This window comes from Mytilus trossulus, chromosome 11, assembly GCF_036588685.1.
Source record: "Mytilus trossulus isolate FHL-02 chromosome 11, PNRI_Mtr1.1.1.hap1, whole genome shotgun sequence".
Taxonomy (NCBI): Eukaryota; Metazoa; Mollusca; class Bivalvia; order Mytilida; family Mytilidae; genus Mytilus; species Mytilus trossulus.
The window spans coordinates 59,281,059-59,297,039 of NC_086383.1; the positions used below are offsets into that span (position 1 = coordinate 59,281,059).

General features: G+C 38.8%; 1 protein-coding gene across 1 annotated transcript in view; it reads left to right on the forward strand.

Moving 5' to 3' along the window:
- Positions 1–10,865: 10,865 nt before the first annotated feature.
- Positions 10,866–15,981, forward strand: part of LOC134690199 (uncharacterized) — a 36,515-nt gene continuing 31,399 nt past the window's right edge. The window contains exons 1-5 of the mRNA XM_063550176.1: positions 10,866–10,919; positions 11,701–11,802; positions 12,363–12,461; positions 12,920–13,024; positions 13,973–14,050. Coding sequence (XP_063406246.1) covers positions 10,866–10,919; positions 11,701–11,802; positions 12,363–12,461; positions 12,920–13,024; positions 13,973–14,050 — 438 coding nt within the window. The remainder of the gene's footprint in view (positions 10,920–11,700; positions 11,803–12,362; positions 12,462–12,919; positions 13,025–13,972; positions 14,051–15,981) is intronic.

Here is a 15,981-nt window from a genome sequence, read left to right on the forward strand (position 1 = left end):
GTAAATAGACAAACCACACCAACCACAAATACCTGACTGCTCCGAGTAAATAGACAAAGCAGCCCAACCACAAACACCTGACTTCTCCGAGTAAATAGACAAACCACACCAACCACAAACACTTGACTACTGAGAGAAGATAGACAAACCATACCAACCACAAACACCTGACTGCTCCGAGTAAATAGACAAACCACACTAACCACAAATACCTGACTACTCCGAGTAAATAGACAAACCACACCAACCACAAATACCTGACTACTCCGAGTAAATAGACAAACCACACCAACCACAAATACCTGACTACTTCAAGTAAAAAGAAAAACCACACCAACCACAAATACCTGACTGCTCCGAGTAAATAGACAAACCTAACCAACCACAAACACCTGACTGCTCCGATTAAATAGACAAACCACACCAACCACAAATACCTGACTTCTCCGAGTAAATAGACAAACCACACCAACCACAAATACCTGACTACTTCGAGTAAATAGACAAACCACACCAACCACAAATACTTGACTACTGAGAGTAGATAGACAAACCATACCAACCACAAACACCTGACTGCTCCGAGTAAATAGACAAACCACACCAACCACAAATACCTGACTACTTCGAGTAAATAGACAAACCACACCAACCACAAATACCTGACTACTTCAAGTAAAAAGAAAAACCACACCAACCACAAATACCTGACTGCTCCGAGTAAATAGACAAACCTAACCAACCACAAACACCTGACTGCTCCGATTAAATAGACAAACCACACCAACCACAAATACCTGACTTCTCCGAGTAAATAGACAAACCACACCAACCACAAATACCTGACTACTCTGAGTAAATAGACAAATCACACCAACCACAAATACCTGACTACTCCAAGTAAATAGACAAACCAGCCTAACCACAAACACCTGACGACTCCGAGTAAAAAGACAAACCACACCAACCACAAATACCTGACTTCTCCGAGTAAATAGACAAACCACACCAACCACAAATACCTGACTACTCTGAGTAAATAGACAAATCACACCAACCACAAATACCTGACTACTCCGAGTAAATAGACAAACCACACCAACCACAAATACCTGACTACTCCGAAAAAATAGACAAACCACACCAACCACAAACACCTGACTACAAGTAAATAGACAAACCTAACCAACCACAAACACCTGACTGCTCCGAGTAAATAGACAAACCACACCAACCACAAACATCTGACTGCTCCAAGGAAATAGACAAACCACACCAACCACAAACACCTGACTACTCAGAGTATATAGACAAACCATACCAACCACAAACACCTGACTGCTCCGAGTAAATAGACAAACCATACCAACCACAAACACCTGACTGCTCCGAGTAAATAGACAAACCACACCAACCACAAATACCTGACTACTTCGAGTAAATAGACAAACCACACCAACCACAAATACCTGACTACTTCAAGTAAAAAGAAAAACCACACCAACCACAAATACCTGACTGCTCCGAGTAAATAGACAAACCTAACCAACCACAAACACCTGACTGCTCCGATTAAATAGACAAACCACACCAACCACAAATACCTGACTTCTCCGAGTAAATAGACAAACCACACCAACCACAAATACCTGACTACTTCGAGTAAATAGACAAACCACACCAACCACAAATACTTGACTACTGAGAGTAGATAGACAAACCATACCAACCACAAACACCTGACTGCTCCGAGTAAATAGACAAACCACACCAACCACAAATACCTGACTACTTCGAGTAAATAGACAAACCACACCAACCACAAATACCTGACTACTTCAAGTAAAAAGAAAAACCACACCAACCACAAATACCTGACTGCTCCGAGTAAATAGACAAACCTAACCAACCACAAACACCTGACTGCTCCGATTAAATAGACAAACCACACCAACCACAAATACCTGACTTCTCCGAGTAAATAGACAAACCACACCAACCACAAATACCTGACTACTCTGAGTAAATAGACAAATCACACCAACCACAAATACCTGACTACTTCAAGTAAATAGACAAACCAGCCTAACCACAAACACCTGACGACTCCGAGTAAAAAGACAAACCACACCAACCACAAATACCTGACTTCTCCGAGTAAATAGACAAACCACACCAACCACAAATACCTGACTACTCTGAGTAAATAGACAAATCACACCAACCACAAATACCTGACTACTCCGAGTAAATAGACAAACCACACCAACCACAAATACCTGACTACTCCGAAAAAATAGACAAACCACACCAACCACAAACACCTGACTACAAGTAAATAGACAAACCTAACCAACCACAAACACCTGACTGCTCCGAGTAAATAGACAAACCACACCAACCACAAACATCTGACTGCTCCAAGGAAATAGACAAACCACACCAACCACAAACACCTGACTACTCAGAGTATATAGACAAACCATACCAACCACAAACACCTGACTGCTCCGAGTAAATAGACAAACCACACCAACCACAAACAGCTGACTACAAGTAAATAGACAAACCTAACCAACCACAAACACCTGACTGCTCCGAGTAAATAGACAAACCACACCAACCACAAACACATGACTACAAGTAAATAGACAAACCTAACCAACCACAAACACCTGACTGCTCTGAGTAAATAGACAAACCACACCAACCACAAATACCTGACTTCTCCGAGTAAATAGACAAACCACACCAACCACAAATACCTGACTACTTCAAGTAAATAGACAAACCACACCAACCACAAATACATGACTACTGAGAGTAGATAGACAAACCATAACAACCGCAAACACTTGACTACTCCGAGTAAATAGACAAACCACACCAACCACAAATACCTGACTACTTCGAGTAAATAGACAAACCACACCAACCACAAATACCTGACTACTTCAAGTAAATAGACAAACCACACCAACCACAAATACCTGACTGCTCTGAGTAAATAGACAAACTACACTAACCACAAACATCTGACTACTCAGAGTATATAGACAAACCACACCAACCACAAATACCTGACTGCTCCTAGTAAATAGACAAACCACACCAACCACAAATACCTGACTACTTCGAGTAAATAGACAAACCACACCAACCACAAATACCTGACTGCTCCGAGTAAATAGACAAACCACACCAACCACAAATACCTGACTACTTCGAGTAAATAGAAAAACCACACCAACCACAAATACCTGACTACTCTGAGTAAATAGACAAACCACACCAACCACAAACACCTGACTACTTTGAGTAAATAGACAAACCTCACCAACCACAAATACCTGACTGCTCCGAGTAAATAGACAAACCACACCAACCACAAATACCTGACTACTTCCAGTAAATAGACAAACCACACCAACCACAAATACCTAACTACTCTGAGTAAATAGACAAACCACACCAACCACAAACACCTGACTACTTCGAGTAAATAGACAAACCACACCAACCACAAACACCTGACTGCTCCGAGTAAATAGACAAACCATACCAACCACAAACATCTGCCTGCTCCAAGGAAATAAGACAAACCACACCAACCACAAACACCTGACTACTCAGAGTATATAGACAAACCACACAAACCACAAACACCTGACTGCTCCGAGTAAAAAGACAAACCACACCAACCACAAACACCTGACTACAAGTAAATAGACAAACCTAACCAACCACAAACACCTGACTGCTCGGAATAAACAGACCAACCACACCAACCACAAATACCTGACTTCTCCGAGTAAATAGACAAACCACAAATACCTGACTACTCTGAGTAAATAGACAAATCACACCAACCACAAATACCTGACTACTCCAAGTAAATAGACAAACCAGCCCAACCACAAACACCTGACTACTCCGAGTAAATAGACAAACCACACCAACCACAGATACCTGACTGCTCTGAGTAAATAGACAAACCAGCCCAACCACAAACACCTGACTACTCCAAGTAAATAGACAACCCACACCAACTACAAACACCTGACTACTTCGAGTAAATAGACAAACCAGCCCAACCACAAACACCTGACTACTTCGAGTAAATAGACAAACCACACCAACCACAAATACCTGACTACTTCGAGTAAATAGACAAACCACACCAACCACAAAAACCTGACTACTCTGAGTAAATAGACAAACCACACCAACCACAAACACCTGACTACTTCGAGTAAATAGACAAACCACACCAATCACAAACACCTGACTACTCTGAGTAAATAGACAAACCACACCAATCACAAATACCTGACTGCTCCGAGTAAATAGACAAACCCCACCAACCACAAATACCTGACTACTTCGAGTAAATAGACAAACCACACCAACCACAAATACCTGACTGCTCCGAGAAAATAGACAAACCACACCAACCACAAATACATGACTACTTCGAGTAAATAGAAAAACCACACCAACCACAAATACCTGACTACTCTGAGTAAATAGACAAAGCACACCAACCACAAACACCTGACTACTTTGAGTAAATAGACAAACCTCACCAACCACAATTACCTGACTGCTCCGAGTAAATAGACAAACCACACCAACCACAAATACCTGACTTCTTTAAGTAAATAGACAAACCACACCAACCACAAATACCTGACTGCTCCGAATAAATAGACAAACCAGACCAACCACAAATACCTGACTACTTCGAGTAAATAGAAAAACCACACCAACCACAAATACCTGACTACTCTGAGTAAATAGACAAACCACACCAACCACAAACACCTGACTACTTTGAGTAAATAGACAAACCTCACCAACCACAAATACCTGACTGCTCCGAGTAAATAGACAAACCACACCAACCACAAATACCTGACTACTTCGAGTAAATAGACAAACCACACCAACCACAAATACCTAACTACTCTGAGTAAATAGACAAACCACACCAACCACAAACACCTGACTACTTCGAGTAAATAGACAAACCACACCAACCACAAACACCTGACTGCTCCGAGTAAATAGACAAACCATACCAACCACAAACATCTGACTGCTCCAAGGAAATAAGACAAACCACACCAACCACAAACACCTGACTACTCAGAGTATATAGACAAACCACACAAACCACAAACACCTGACTGCTCCGAGTAAAAAGACAAACCACACCAACCACAAACACCTGACTACAAGTAAATAGACAAACCTAACCAACCACAAACACCTGACTGCTCGGAATAAACAGACCAACCACACCAACCACAAATACCTGACTTCTCCGAGTAAATAGACAAACCACACCAACCACAAATACCTGACTACTCTGAGTAAATAGACAAATCACACCAACCACAAATACCTGACTACTCCAAGTAAATAGACAAACCAGCCCAACCACAAACACCTGACTACTCCGAGTAAATAGACAAACCACACCAACCACAGATACCTGACTGCTCTGAGTAAATAGACAAACCAGCCCAACCACAAACACCTGACTACTCCAAGTAAATAGACAACCCACACCAACTACAAACACCTGACTACTTCGAGTAAATAGACAAACCAGCCCAACCACAAACACCTGACTACTTCGAGTAAATAGACAAACCACACCAACCACAAATACCTGACTACTTCGAGTAAATAAACAAACCACACCAACCACAAACACCTGACTACTCTGAGTAAATAGACAAACCACACCAATCACAAATACCTGACTGCTCCGAGTAAATAGACAAACCCCACCAACCACAAATACCTGACTACTTCGAGTAAATAGACAAACCACAACAACCACAAATACCTGACTGCTCCGAGAAAATAGACAAACCACACCAACCACAAATACATGACTACTTCGAGTAAATAGAAAAACCACACCAACCACAAATACCTGACTACTCTGAGTAAATAGACAAAGCACACCAACCACAAACACCTGACTACTTTGAGTAAATAGACAAACCTCACCAACCACAATTACCTGACTGCTCCGAGTAAATAGACAAACCACACCAACCACAAATACCTGACTTCTTTAAGTAAATAGACAAACCACACCAACCACAAATACCTAACTACTCTGAGTAAATAGACAAACCCCACCAACCACAAACACCTGACTACTTCGAGTAAATAGACAAACCACACCAACCACAAATACCTGACTACTTCGAGTAAATAGACAAACCAGCCCAACCACAAACACCTGACTACTCCGAGTAAAAAGACAAACCACACCAACCACAAATGCCTGACTTCTCCGAGTAAATAGACAAACCACACCAACCACAAATACCTGACTACTCTGAGTAAATAGACAAATCACACCAACCACAAATACCTGACTACTCCGAGTAAATAGACAAACCACACCAACCACAAATACCTGACTACTCCGAGTAAATAGACAAACCACACCAACCACAAATACCTAACTACTCTGAGTAAATAGACAAACCCCACCAACCACAAACACCTGACTACTTCGAGTAAATAGACAAACCACACCAACCACAAACACCTGACTACTCCGAGTAAATAGACAAACCACACCAACCACAAACACCTGACTACTCCGAAAAAATAGACAAACCACACCAACCACAAACACCTGACTACAAGTAAATAGACAAACCTAACCAACCACAAACACCTGACTGCTCCGAGTAAATAGACAAACCACACCAACCACAAATACCTGACTACTCTGAGTAAATAGGCAAACAACACCAACCACAAACACCTAACTACTTTGAGTAAATAGACAAACCTCACCAACCACAAATACCTGACTGCTCCGAGTAAATAGACAAACCACACCAACCACAAATACCTGACTACTCCCAGTAAATAGACAAACTACACTAACCACAAACACCTGACTACTCAGAGTATATAGACAAACCACACCAACAACAAATACCTGACTGCTCCGAGTAAATAGACAAACCACACCAACCACAAACACCTGACTGCTCCAAGTAAATAGACAAACCACACCAACCACAAACATCTGACTGCTCCAAGGAAATAGACAAACCACACCAACCACAAACACCTGACTACTCAGAGTATATAGACAAACCACACCAACCACAAACACCTGACTGCTCCGAGTAAATAGACAAACCACACCAACCACAAACACCTGACTACAAGTAAATAGACAAACCTAACCAACCACAAACACCTGACTGCTCCGAGTTAATAGACAAACCACACCAACCACAAATACCTGACTTCTCCGAGTAAATAGACAAACCACACCAACCACAAATACCTGACTTCTCCGAGTAAATAGACAAACCACACCAACCACAAAAACCTGACTACTTCGAGTAAATAAACAAACCACACCAACCACAAACACCTGACTACTCTGAGTAAATAGACAAATCACACCAACCACAAATACCTGACTACTCCAAGTAAATAGACAAACCAGCCCAACCACAAACACCTGAATACTCCGAGTAAATAGACAAACCACACCAACCACAAATACCTGACTGCTCTGAGTAAATAGACAAACCAGCCCAACCACAAACACCTGACTACTCCAAGTAAATAGACAACCCACACCAACCACAAACACCTGACTTCTCCAAGTAAATAGACAAACCAGCCCAACCACAAACACCTGACTACTTCGAGTAAATAGACAAACCACACCAACCACAAATACCTGATTACTTCGAGTAAATAGACAAACCACACCAACCACAAAAACCTGACTACTCTGAGTAAATAGATAAACCACACCAACCACAAACACCTGACTACTTCGAGTAAATAGACAAACCACACCAACCACAAACACCTGACTGCTCCGAGTAAATAGACAAACCACACCAACCACAAACATCTGACTGCTCCGAGGAAATAGACAAACCACACCAACCACAAACACTTGACTACTCAGAGTATATAGACAAACCACACCAACCACAAACACCTGACTGCTCCGAGTAAATAGACAAACCACACCAACCACAAACACCTGACTACAAGTAAATAGACAAACTACACTAACCACAAACACCTGACTACTCAGAGTATATAGACAAACCACACCAACCACAAATACCTGACTGCTCTTAGTAAATAGACAAACCACACCAACCACAAATACCTGACTACTCTGAGTAAATAGACAAATCACACCAACCACAAATACCTGACTACTCCAAGTAAATAGACAAACCAGCCAAACCACAAACACCTGACTACTCCGAGTAAAAAGACAAACCACACCAACCACAAATACCTGACTTCTCCGAGTAAATAGACAAACCAGCCCAACCACAAACACCTGACTACTCCAAGTAAATAGACAACCCACACCAACCACAAACACCTGACTTCTCCAAGTAAATAGACAAACCAGCCCAACCACAAACACCTGACTACTTCGAGTAAATAGACAAACCACACCAACCACAAATACCTGATTACTTCGAGTAAATAGACAAACCACACCAACCACAAAAACCTGACTACTCTGAGTAAATAGACAAACCACACCAACCACAAACACCTGACTACTTCGTGTAAATAGACAAACCATACCAACCACAAACACCTGACTACTTCGAGTAAATAGACAAACCACACCAACCACAAATACCTGACTACTCCGAGTAAATAGACAAACCACACCAACCACAAACACCTGACTACTCCAAGTAAATAGACAAACCACACCAACCACAAACACCTGACTACTCCGAGTAAATAGACAAACCACACCAACCACAAATGCCTGACTACTCCGTGTAAATAGACAAACCACACCAACCACAAATACCTGACTACTCCCAAGTAAATAGACAAACCACACCAACCACAAACACCTGACTACTCCAAGTAAATAGACAAACCACACCAACCACAAACACCTGACTACTTCGAGTAAATAGACAAACCACACCAACCACAAATACCTGACTACTCCGAGTAAATAGACAAACCACACTAACCACAAACACCTGACTGCTCGGAGAAAATAGACAAACCACACCAACCACAAATACCTGACTACTCAGAGTAAATAGACAAACCACACCAACCACAAATACCTGACTACTTCGAGTAAATAGACAAACCACACCAACCACAAATACCTGACTGCTCCGAGTAAATAGACAAAGCAGCCCAACCACAAACACCTGACTTCTCCGAGTAAATAGACAAACCACACCAACCACAAACACTTGACTACTGAGAGAAGATAGACAAACCATACCAACCACAAACACCTGACTGCTCCGAGTAAATAGACAAACCACACTAACCACAAATACCTGACTACTCCGAGTAAATAGACAAACCACACCAACCACAAATACCTGACTACTCCGAGTAAATAGACAAACCACACCAACCATAAACACCTGACTACTCCGAGTAAATAGACAAACCACACCAACCACAAATACCTGACTACTCCGAGTAAATAGACAAACCACACCAACCACAAACACCTGAATACTCCGAGTAAATAGACAAACCACAACAACCACAAATACCCGACTACTCCGAGTAAATAGACAAACCACACCAACCACAAACACCTGACTACTCCAAGTAAGTAGACAAACCACACCAACCACAAACACCTGACTACTTCGAGTAAATAGACAAACCAGCCCAACCACAAACACCTGATTACTTCGAGTAATTAGACAAACCACACCAACCACAAATTTCTGTTTACTTCGAGTAAATAGACAAACCACACCAACCACAAATACTTGACTACTGAGAGTAGATAGACAAACCATACCAACCACAAACACCTGACTGCTCCGAGTAAATAGACAAACCACACCAACCACAAACACCTGACTGCTCTGAGGAAATAGACAAACCACACCAACCACAAACACCTGACTACTCAGAGTATATAGACAAACCACACCAACCACAAACACCTGATTGCTCCGAGTAAATAAACAAACCACACCAACCACAAACACCTGACTACTTCGAGTAAATAGAAAAACCACATCAACCAGAAATACCTGACTACTCCGAGTAAATAGACAAACCATACCAACCACAAATACCTGACTTCTCCGAGTAAATAGACAAACAATACCAACCACAAACACCTGACTGCTCCGAGTAAATAGACAAACCACACCAACCACAAAAACCTGACTACTCCGAGTAAATAGACAAACCACACCAACCACAAATACCTGACTACTCCGAGTAAATAGACAAACCATACCAACCACAAACACCTGACTGCTCCGAGTATATAGACAAACCACACCAACCACAAATACCTGACTACAAGTAAATAGACAAACAACACCAACCACAAATACCTGACTATTCTGAGTAAATAGACAAACCACACCAACACAAATACCTGACTGCTCCGAGTAAATAGACAAACCACACCAACCACAAACACCTGACTACTCCGAGTAAATAGACAAACCACACCAACCACAAATACCTGACTACTTCGAGTAAATAGACAAACCACACCAACCACAAACACCTGACTACTCCGAGTAAATAGACAAACCACACCAACCACAAATACCTGACAACTTCGAGTAAATAGACAAACCACACCAACCACAAAAACCTGACTACTCCGAGTAAATAGACAAACCTAACCAACCACAAACACCTGACTGCTTCGAGTAAATAGACAAACCACACCAACCACAAACACCTGACTACATCGAGTAAATAGACAAACCACACCAACCACAAATACCTGACTATTCTGAGTAAATAAACAAACAAATTCAACAACTAACAAGACATGATCTGGGTACAGGCACAACATGTTAAACCATATTTGCTATGCACAGTCTACCTATCTAGACCATTCAGCATTGGTAATAAAAGTAAAACTCTTATAAATAAACCTGCAAAGTTCAACTACCATAGGTCTGTATTGGAACTGATGCTGATATCATTATACTGATTCAACATTTAATCAAAATTCTATTTTAATCAGATAGTTTAAATGGGAAAATATGCTTGAAGGGGTTCTCTTAATTCCTTTTTAATCATATTATTGTTCTAAATCTGAAAATATAACATTTTTCATTTTTCTTTAAAAAAATATTTTATTTTAATAAATAATTATTTTGAATCTACACAAAATCATGTTGTTAATCATTCAGGATTAATGAACAAATATTTGTAATAATTATATAAAGTTGGGTCTCATTTTACTCATATTATTGTTCTGAATCAGAAAATATAACTTTTTTACAAGTTTTATTAAAAAAAAATTTTTTATAAGAATGAATGATTATACTGAATCTACACTAATTCCTGTTGTTTATTAGACAGTTTTAATGAATAAATATTTGTAAGAATCATATAAAGTGGGGTCTCATTTTACTTGTTTTGTTCTACTGAATCCATTGATATAATTATTTTACACATTTCTTAAAAAAATATTTTTTTAAGATATCAGGTTTAATGGAAGTTGACATTTCACAACAAAACATGTTTATTTATTGTTTATATACAATATAAATACAAATATGACTGGTCATTTTATTCAGTTTTGACCACTGATTCATGTGATATATATTTAGTTTATATTTATTACACAACATTGTCCAGTTTATCAGACAAGTTTTGATGTCAGTTGTATTATTCCAGGTTGGTGGATATACAGCATTAATGTGGGCTGCCAGGAGAGGACACCCGGAGATCTGTAGACTCCTCATTGATACAGGATGTAAGATCGACATCACAAACACGGTATGTTATCTACTTAGTCTGATCACATTACTATTAATCTACACAAAATCATGTTGTTAATCAGACAGGTTTAATTTATTATTATTTGTAATAATTATATCAAGTGGGGTCTCATTTTACTCATATTATTGTTCTGAATCAGAAAATATAACTCCTTTTCATGTTTCTTTAAAAAAAATATTTTAGTAAAATGAACAATAATACTGAATCTACATTAATTCCTGTTGCTAATCAGATAGTTTTAATGAACAAATATTTGTAATAATCATATAAAGTGGGGTCTCATTTTACTTGTTTTGTTCTACTGAATCCATTGATATAATTATTTTACACATTTTTTGAAAAAAATATTTTTTTAAGATATCAGGTTTAATGGAAGTTTTCACATTTCACAACAAAACATGTTTATTTATTGTTTATATACAATATAAATACAAGTGTGACTGGTCATTGTATTCAGGTTTGACCACTGATTCATGTGATATATATTTTGTTTATATTTATTACACAACATTGTCCAGTTTATCAGACAAGTTTTGATGTCAGTTGTATTATTCCAGATTGGTGGATATACAGCATTAATGATGGCTGCCATGTTAGGACACCTGGAGGTCTGTAGAATCCTCATTGATAGAGGATGTAAGATCCACATCACAGCAGTATGTTATCTACTTAGTCTGATCACATTACTATTAATCTACACAAAATCATGTAGTTAATTAGACAGCTTTAATGAACAAATATTTGTAAGAATCATATCAAGTGGGTCTCATTTTGCTTGTTTTGTTCTACTGAATCCATTGATATAATTATTTCACATCATTTCTTGAAAAAAATATTTTTTTATGATATCAGGTTTAATGGAAGTTTTGACATTTCACAACAAAACATGTTTATTTATCGTTTATTAACAATATAAATACAAGTGTGACTGGTCATTTTATTCAGTTTTGACCACTAATTCATGTGATATATATTTTATTTATATTTATTACACAACAATATCCAGTTTATCAGACAAGTTTTGATGTCAGTTGTAGGATATGTTGTATAATATTGATATTGACAACAAAGTATTGTACATTATATAGTTACATGTTATTTGGTTATATTATAGAAAGGTGGATACACAGCTTTACATTTGGCTGCTGAGGAGGGAAATCTACAGACCACAAGATGTCTGGTAGAAAGAGGTGCCAGTCCCTTGGTTACAACACATGAGGTAATATTTTATAGTATATGCCCAGTGTTCAATTAATTTATGGATCACTTTACTGATGATGTGTAAAATTTGTTTGGTACAATGTTTGTATTGTTATAGATGTTAACCAAAATACAACACATAAGTGATATTTCTGGCAAATTTGAGTTAAGATATTATGGACCTGTCTAGATGCATATAGATTCTACCACTGTTTCGAGTGTAATACGATATTTATCCACTCGAGACATTTAAATGTTCAAATTTTACAGGTTATATCTTTTTCTGTCATATCTTTTTCTGTCATATATGAAATTTTGGTCACTTTTTTTCTCAGCAACTCTAAGTTGTAGCTTATTGAAATATGTAACTAAGTTCACGAGGTAATAATCAGAGCTGAGGGCTCACAAAATAAATGAACTACCACTCTGCTGTTACTGGTATGAAGTAGTGATCAGAGCTGAGGGGGTCACATGATAAATAAAATACTACTCAGATGTTACTTTTATGAAGTGGTGATCAGAGCTGAGGGGGTCACATGATAAATAAAATACCACTCAGATGTTACTGGTATGAAGTGGTGATCAGAGCTGAGGGGGTCACATGATAAATAAAATACCACTCAGATGTTACTGGTATGAAGTGGTGATCAGAGCTGAGGGGGTCACATGATAAATAAAATACCACTCAGATGTTACTGGTATGAAGTGGTGATCAGAACTGAGGGGGTCACATGATAAATAAAATACTACTCAGATGTTACTGGTATGAAGTGGTGATCAGAGCTGAGGGGGTCACATGATAAATAAAATACTACTCAGATGTTACTGGTATGAAGTGGTGATCAGAGCTGAGGGGGTCGGTCACATGATAAATAAAATATACCACTCAGATGTTACTGGTATAAATGTACTGTAAGATAAGTGTTATAAAAGAGATCAATTGATATATATGTCTCACTGATTTCAGGGTAAAACTCCATATGATCTGGCAGCAGCAACTCTGAAGTTTATTCCAAGATGCAAAGAATTAGTGGAATACTTGCAGGTACATATGTAATAAATTCTTACTTTTAAACAGAATAACCTGAAATCAATATTTATTGATGTACCATACATAACATTAGAAGATGTGGTATGATTGCCAATGAGACAACTCTTCACAAGAGACCAAATGACACAGAAATTAACAACTATAGGTCACTGTACAACCTTCAACAATGAGCAAACCCATGCCACATTGTTAGGATATGGACATTTAAAACAACAATGTCACTTAGTGCATTCACGAATTTTTTTTCAAAATATCAAAGTGTAAAGAGTTATTACACCAAATAAATCCAAAAGGAGGACACTGAAAGCAAATGTTGTTTTTTTCATTTTTAGTCCTGTAAATGTTTCAAATTAAAAATAAACTCGTACAGTTGATTTGGATTAACTTTAAGGTATTCTTCGGACTTGCACCTAACTAAAATTGTTTATTCAAACTGGAGAATGAAACAAAATAACAGCAAACTGATATCAAGCCTGCCTTTAAAATATTTTTTGTTTTGGCTTGAGTAAAAAACACTTAACACTGTCTAATTGATAAATGGGTTTTCTTCTGGGCAGTGGTACTAAACACTGTGTACTAGATGAATGGGGTTTCTTACGTGTAGTGGTACTAAACACTGTGTACTGGATAATTGGGGTTTCTTACGGGCAGTGGTCCTAAACACTGTCTACTAAATAAATGTGTTTTCCTTCGGGTAGTTGTACTAAACACTGTCTACTGGATAATTAGGGTTTTTTACGTGTAGTGGTACTAAACACTGTGTACTGGATAAATGGGGTTTCTTACGGGTAATGGTACACTGTCGACTGGATAAATGGGGTTTCTTACAGGCAGTGGTACTAAACACTGTCTACTGGATAATTAGGTTTTCTTACAGGTAGTGGTACTAAACACTGTCTACTGGATAATTAAATTAGGGTTTCTTACAGGTAGTGGTACAAAACACTGTCTACTGGATAAATGGGGTTTCTACCAGCAGTGGTACTAACCATCATCTTTTGGGTAGCTGATACACTTCAATACCAGTACCACCGGTACTTAACACTGTCTGTTAGGTAGAAGTATCCATACCAGCAGTGGTATCTAACACTGTTTGTCTGGGTATGATACACTTTATAGCAGTGGTACTTAATACTCTACTAGGTATATGATCTAATTAGGTACCATTGCAAACAGTGGTACTTACATTGTCTACTGTGAAGATGATATAGTGGAATACTATTGGGTAGATGGTTCACTTGGATACACTTAGCAGTAGTGGTAATAAACACTGTCTACCGGGTATGTGATACACTTCGATACCCTTACCAGCAGTGGAACTAACACTGTATACTTGGTATATGTTATACTTGGATACCCTTACTAGCTGTGGTACTACTGGGTAGATAAAAAAAGTGTTTGTTTTTACTGTCAGCTGTTTAGATATAACAATCAGATACAAATACCAGCAGGGTACTTGACACTCTCATTGGGTGGATAGTCAACTCAGATACCCTTACCAGCAGGGGTACTTAACACGGTCTACTGGATGTGTAGTAGACAAAGATACCCATACCAGCAGGGTACCAAACACTGTCTACTGGGTGTATAGTAGACACAGATACCCTTACCAGCAGGGTACTTAATACCGTCTACTGGTTGTATAGTAGAAACAAATACCCATACCAGTAGGGTACTTAACACTGTCTACTGGGTATATATAGTAGACACATATACCCATATCAGCAGGGGTACTTAACACTGTCTACTGGGTATATAGTAGACACATATACCCATATCCGCAGGGGTACTTAAAACTTTACTGGGTAGATAGTCACTTAACACTGTCTACTAGGTAGGTGGTAGACTTGGATACCCTTACAGGCAGTGGTACTAAACACTGTCTACTGGGTAGGTGGTAGACTTTGACACCCTTACAGGCAGTG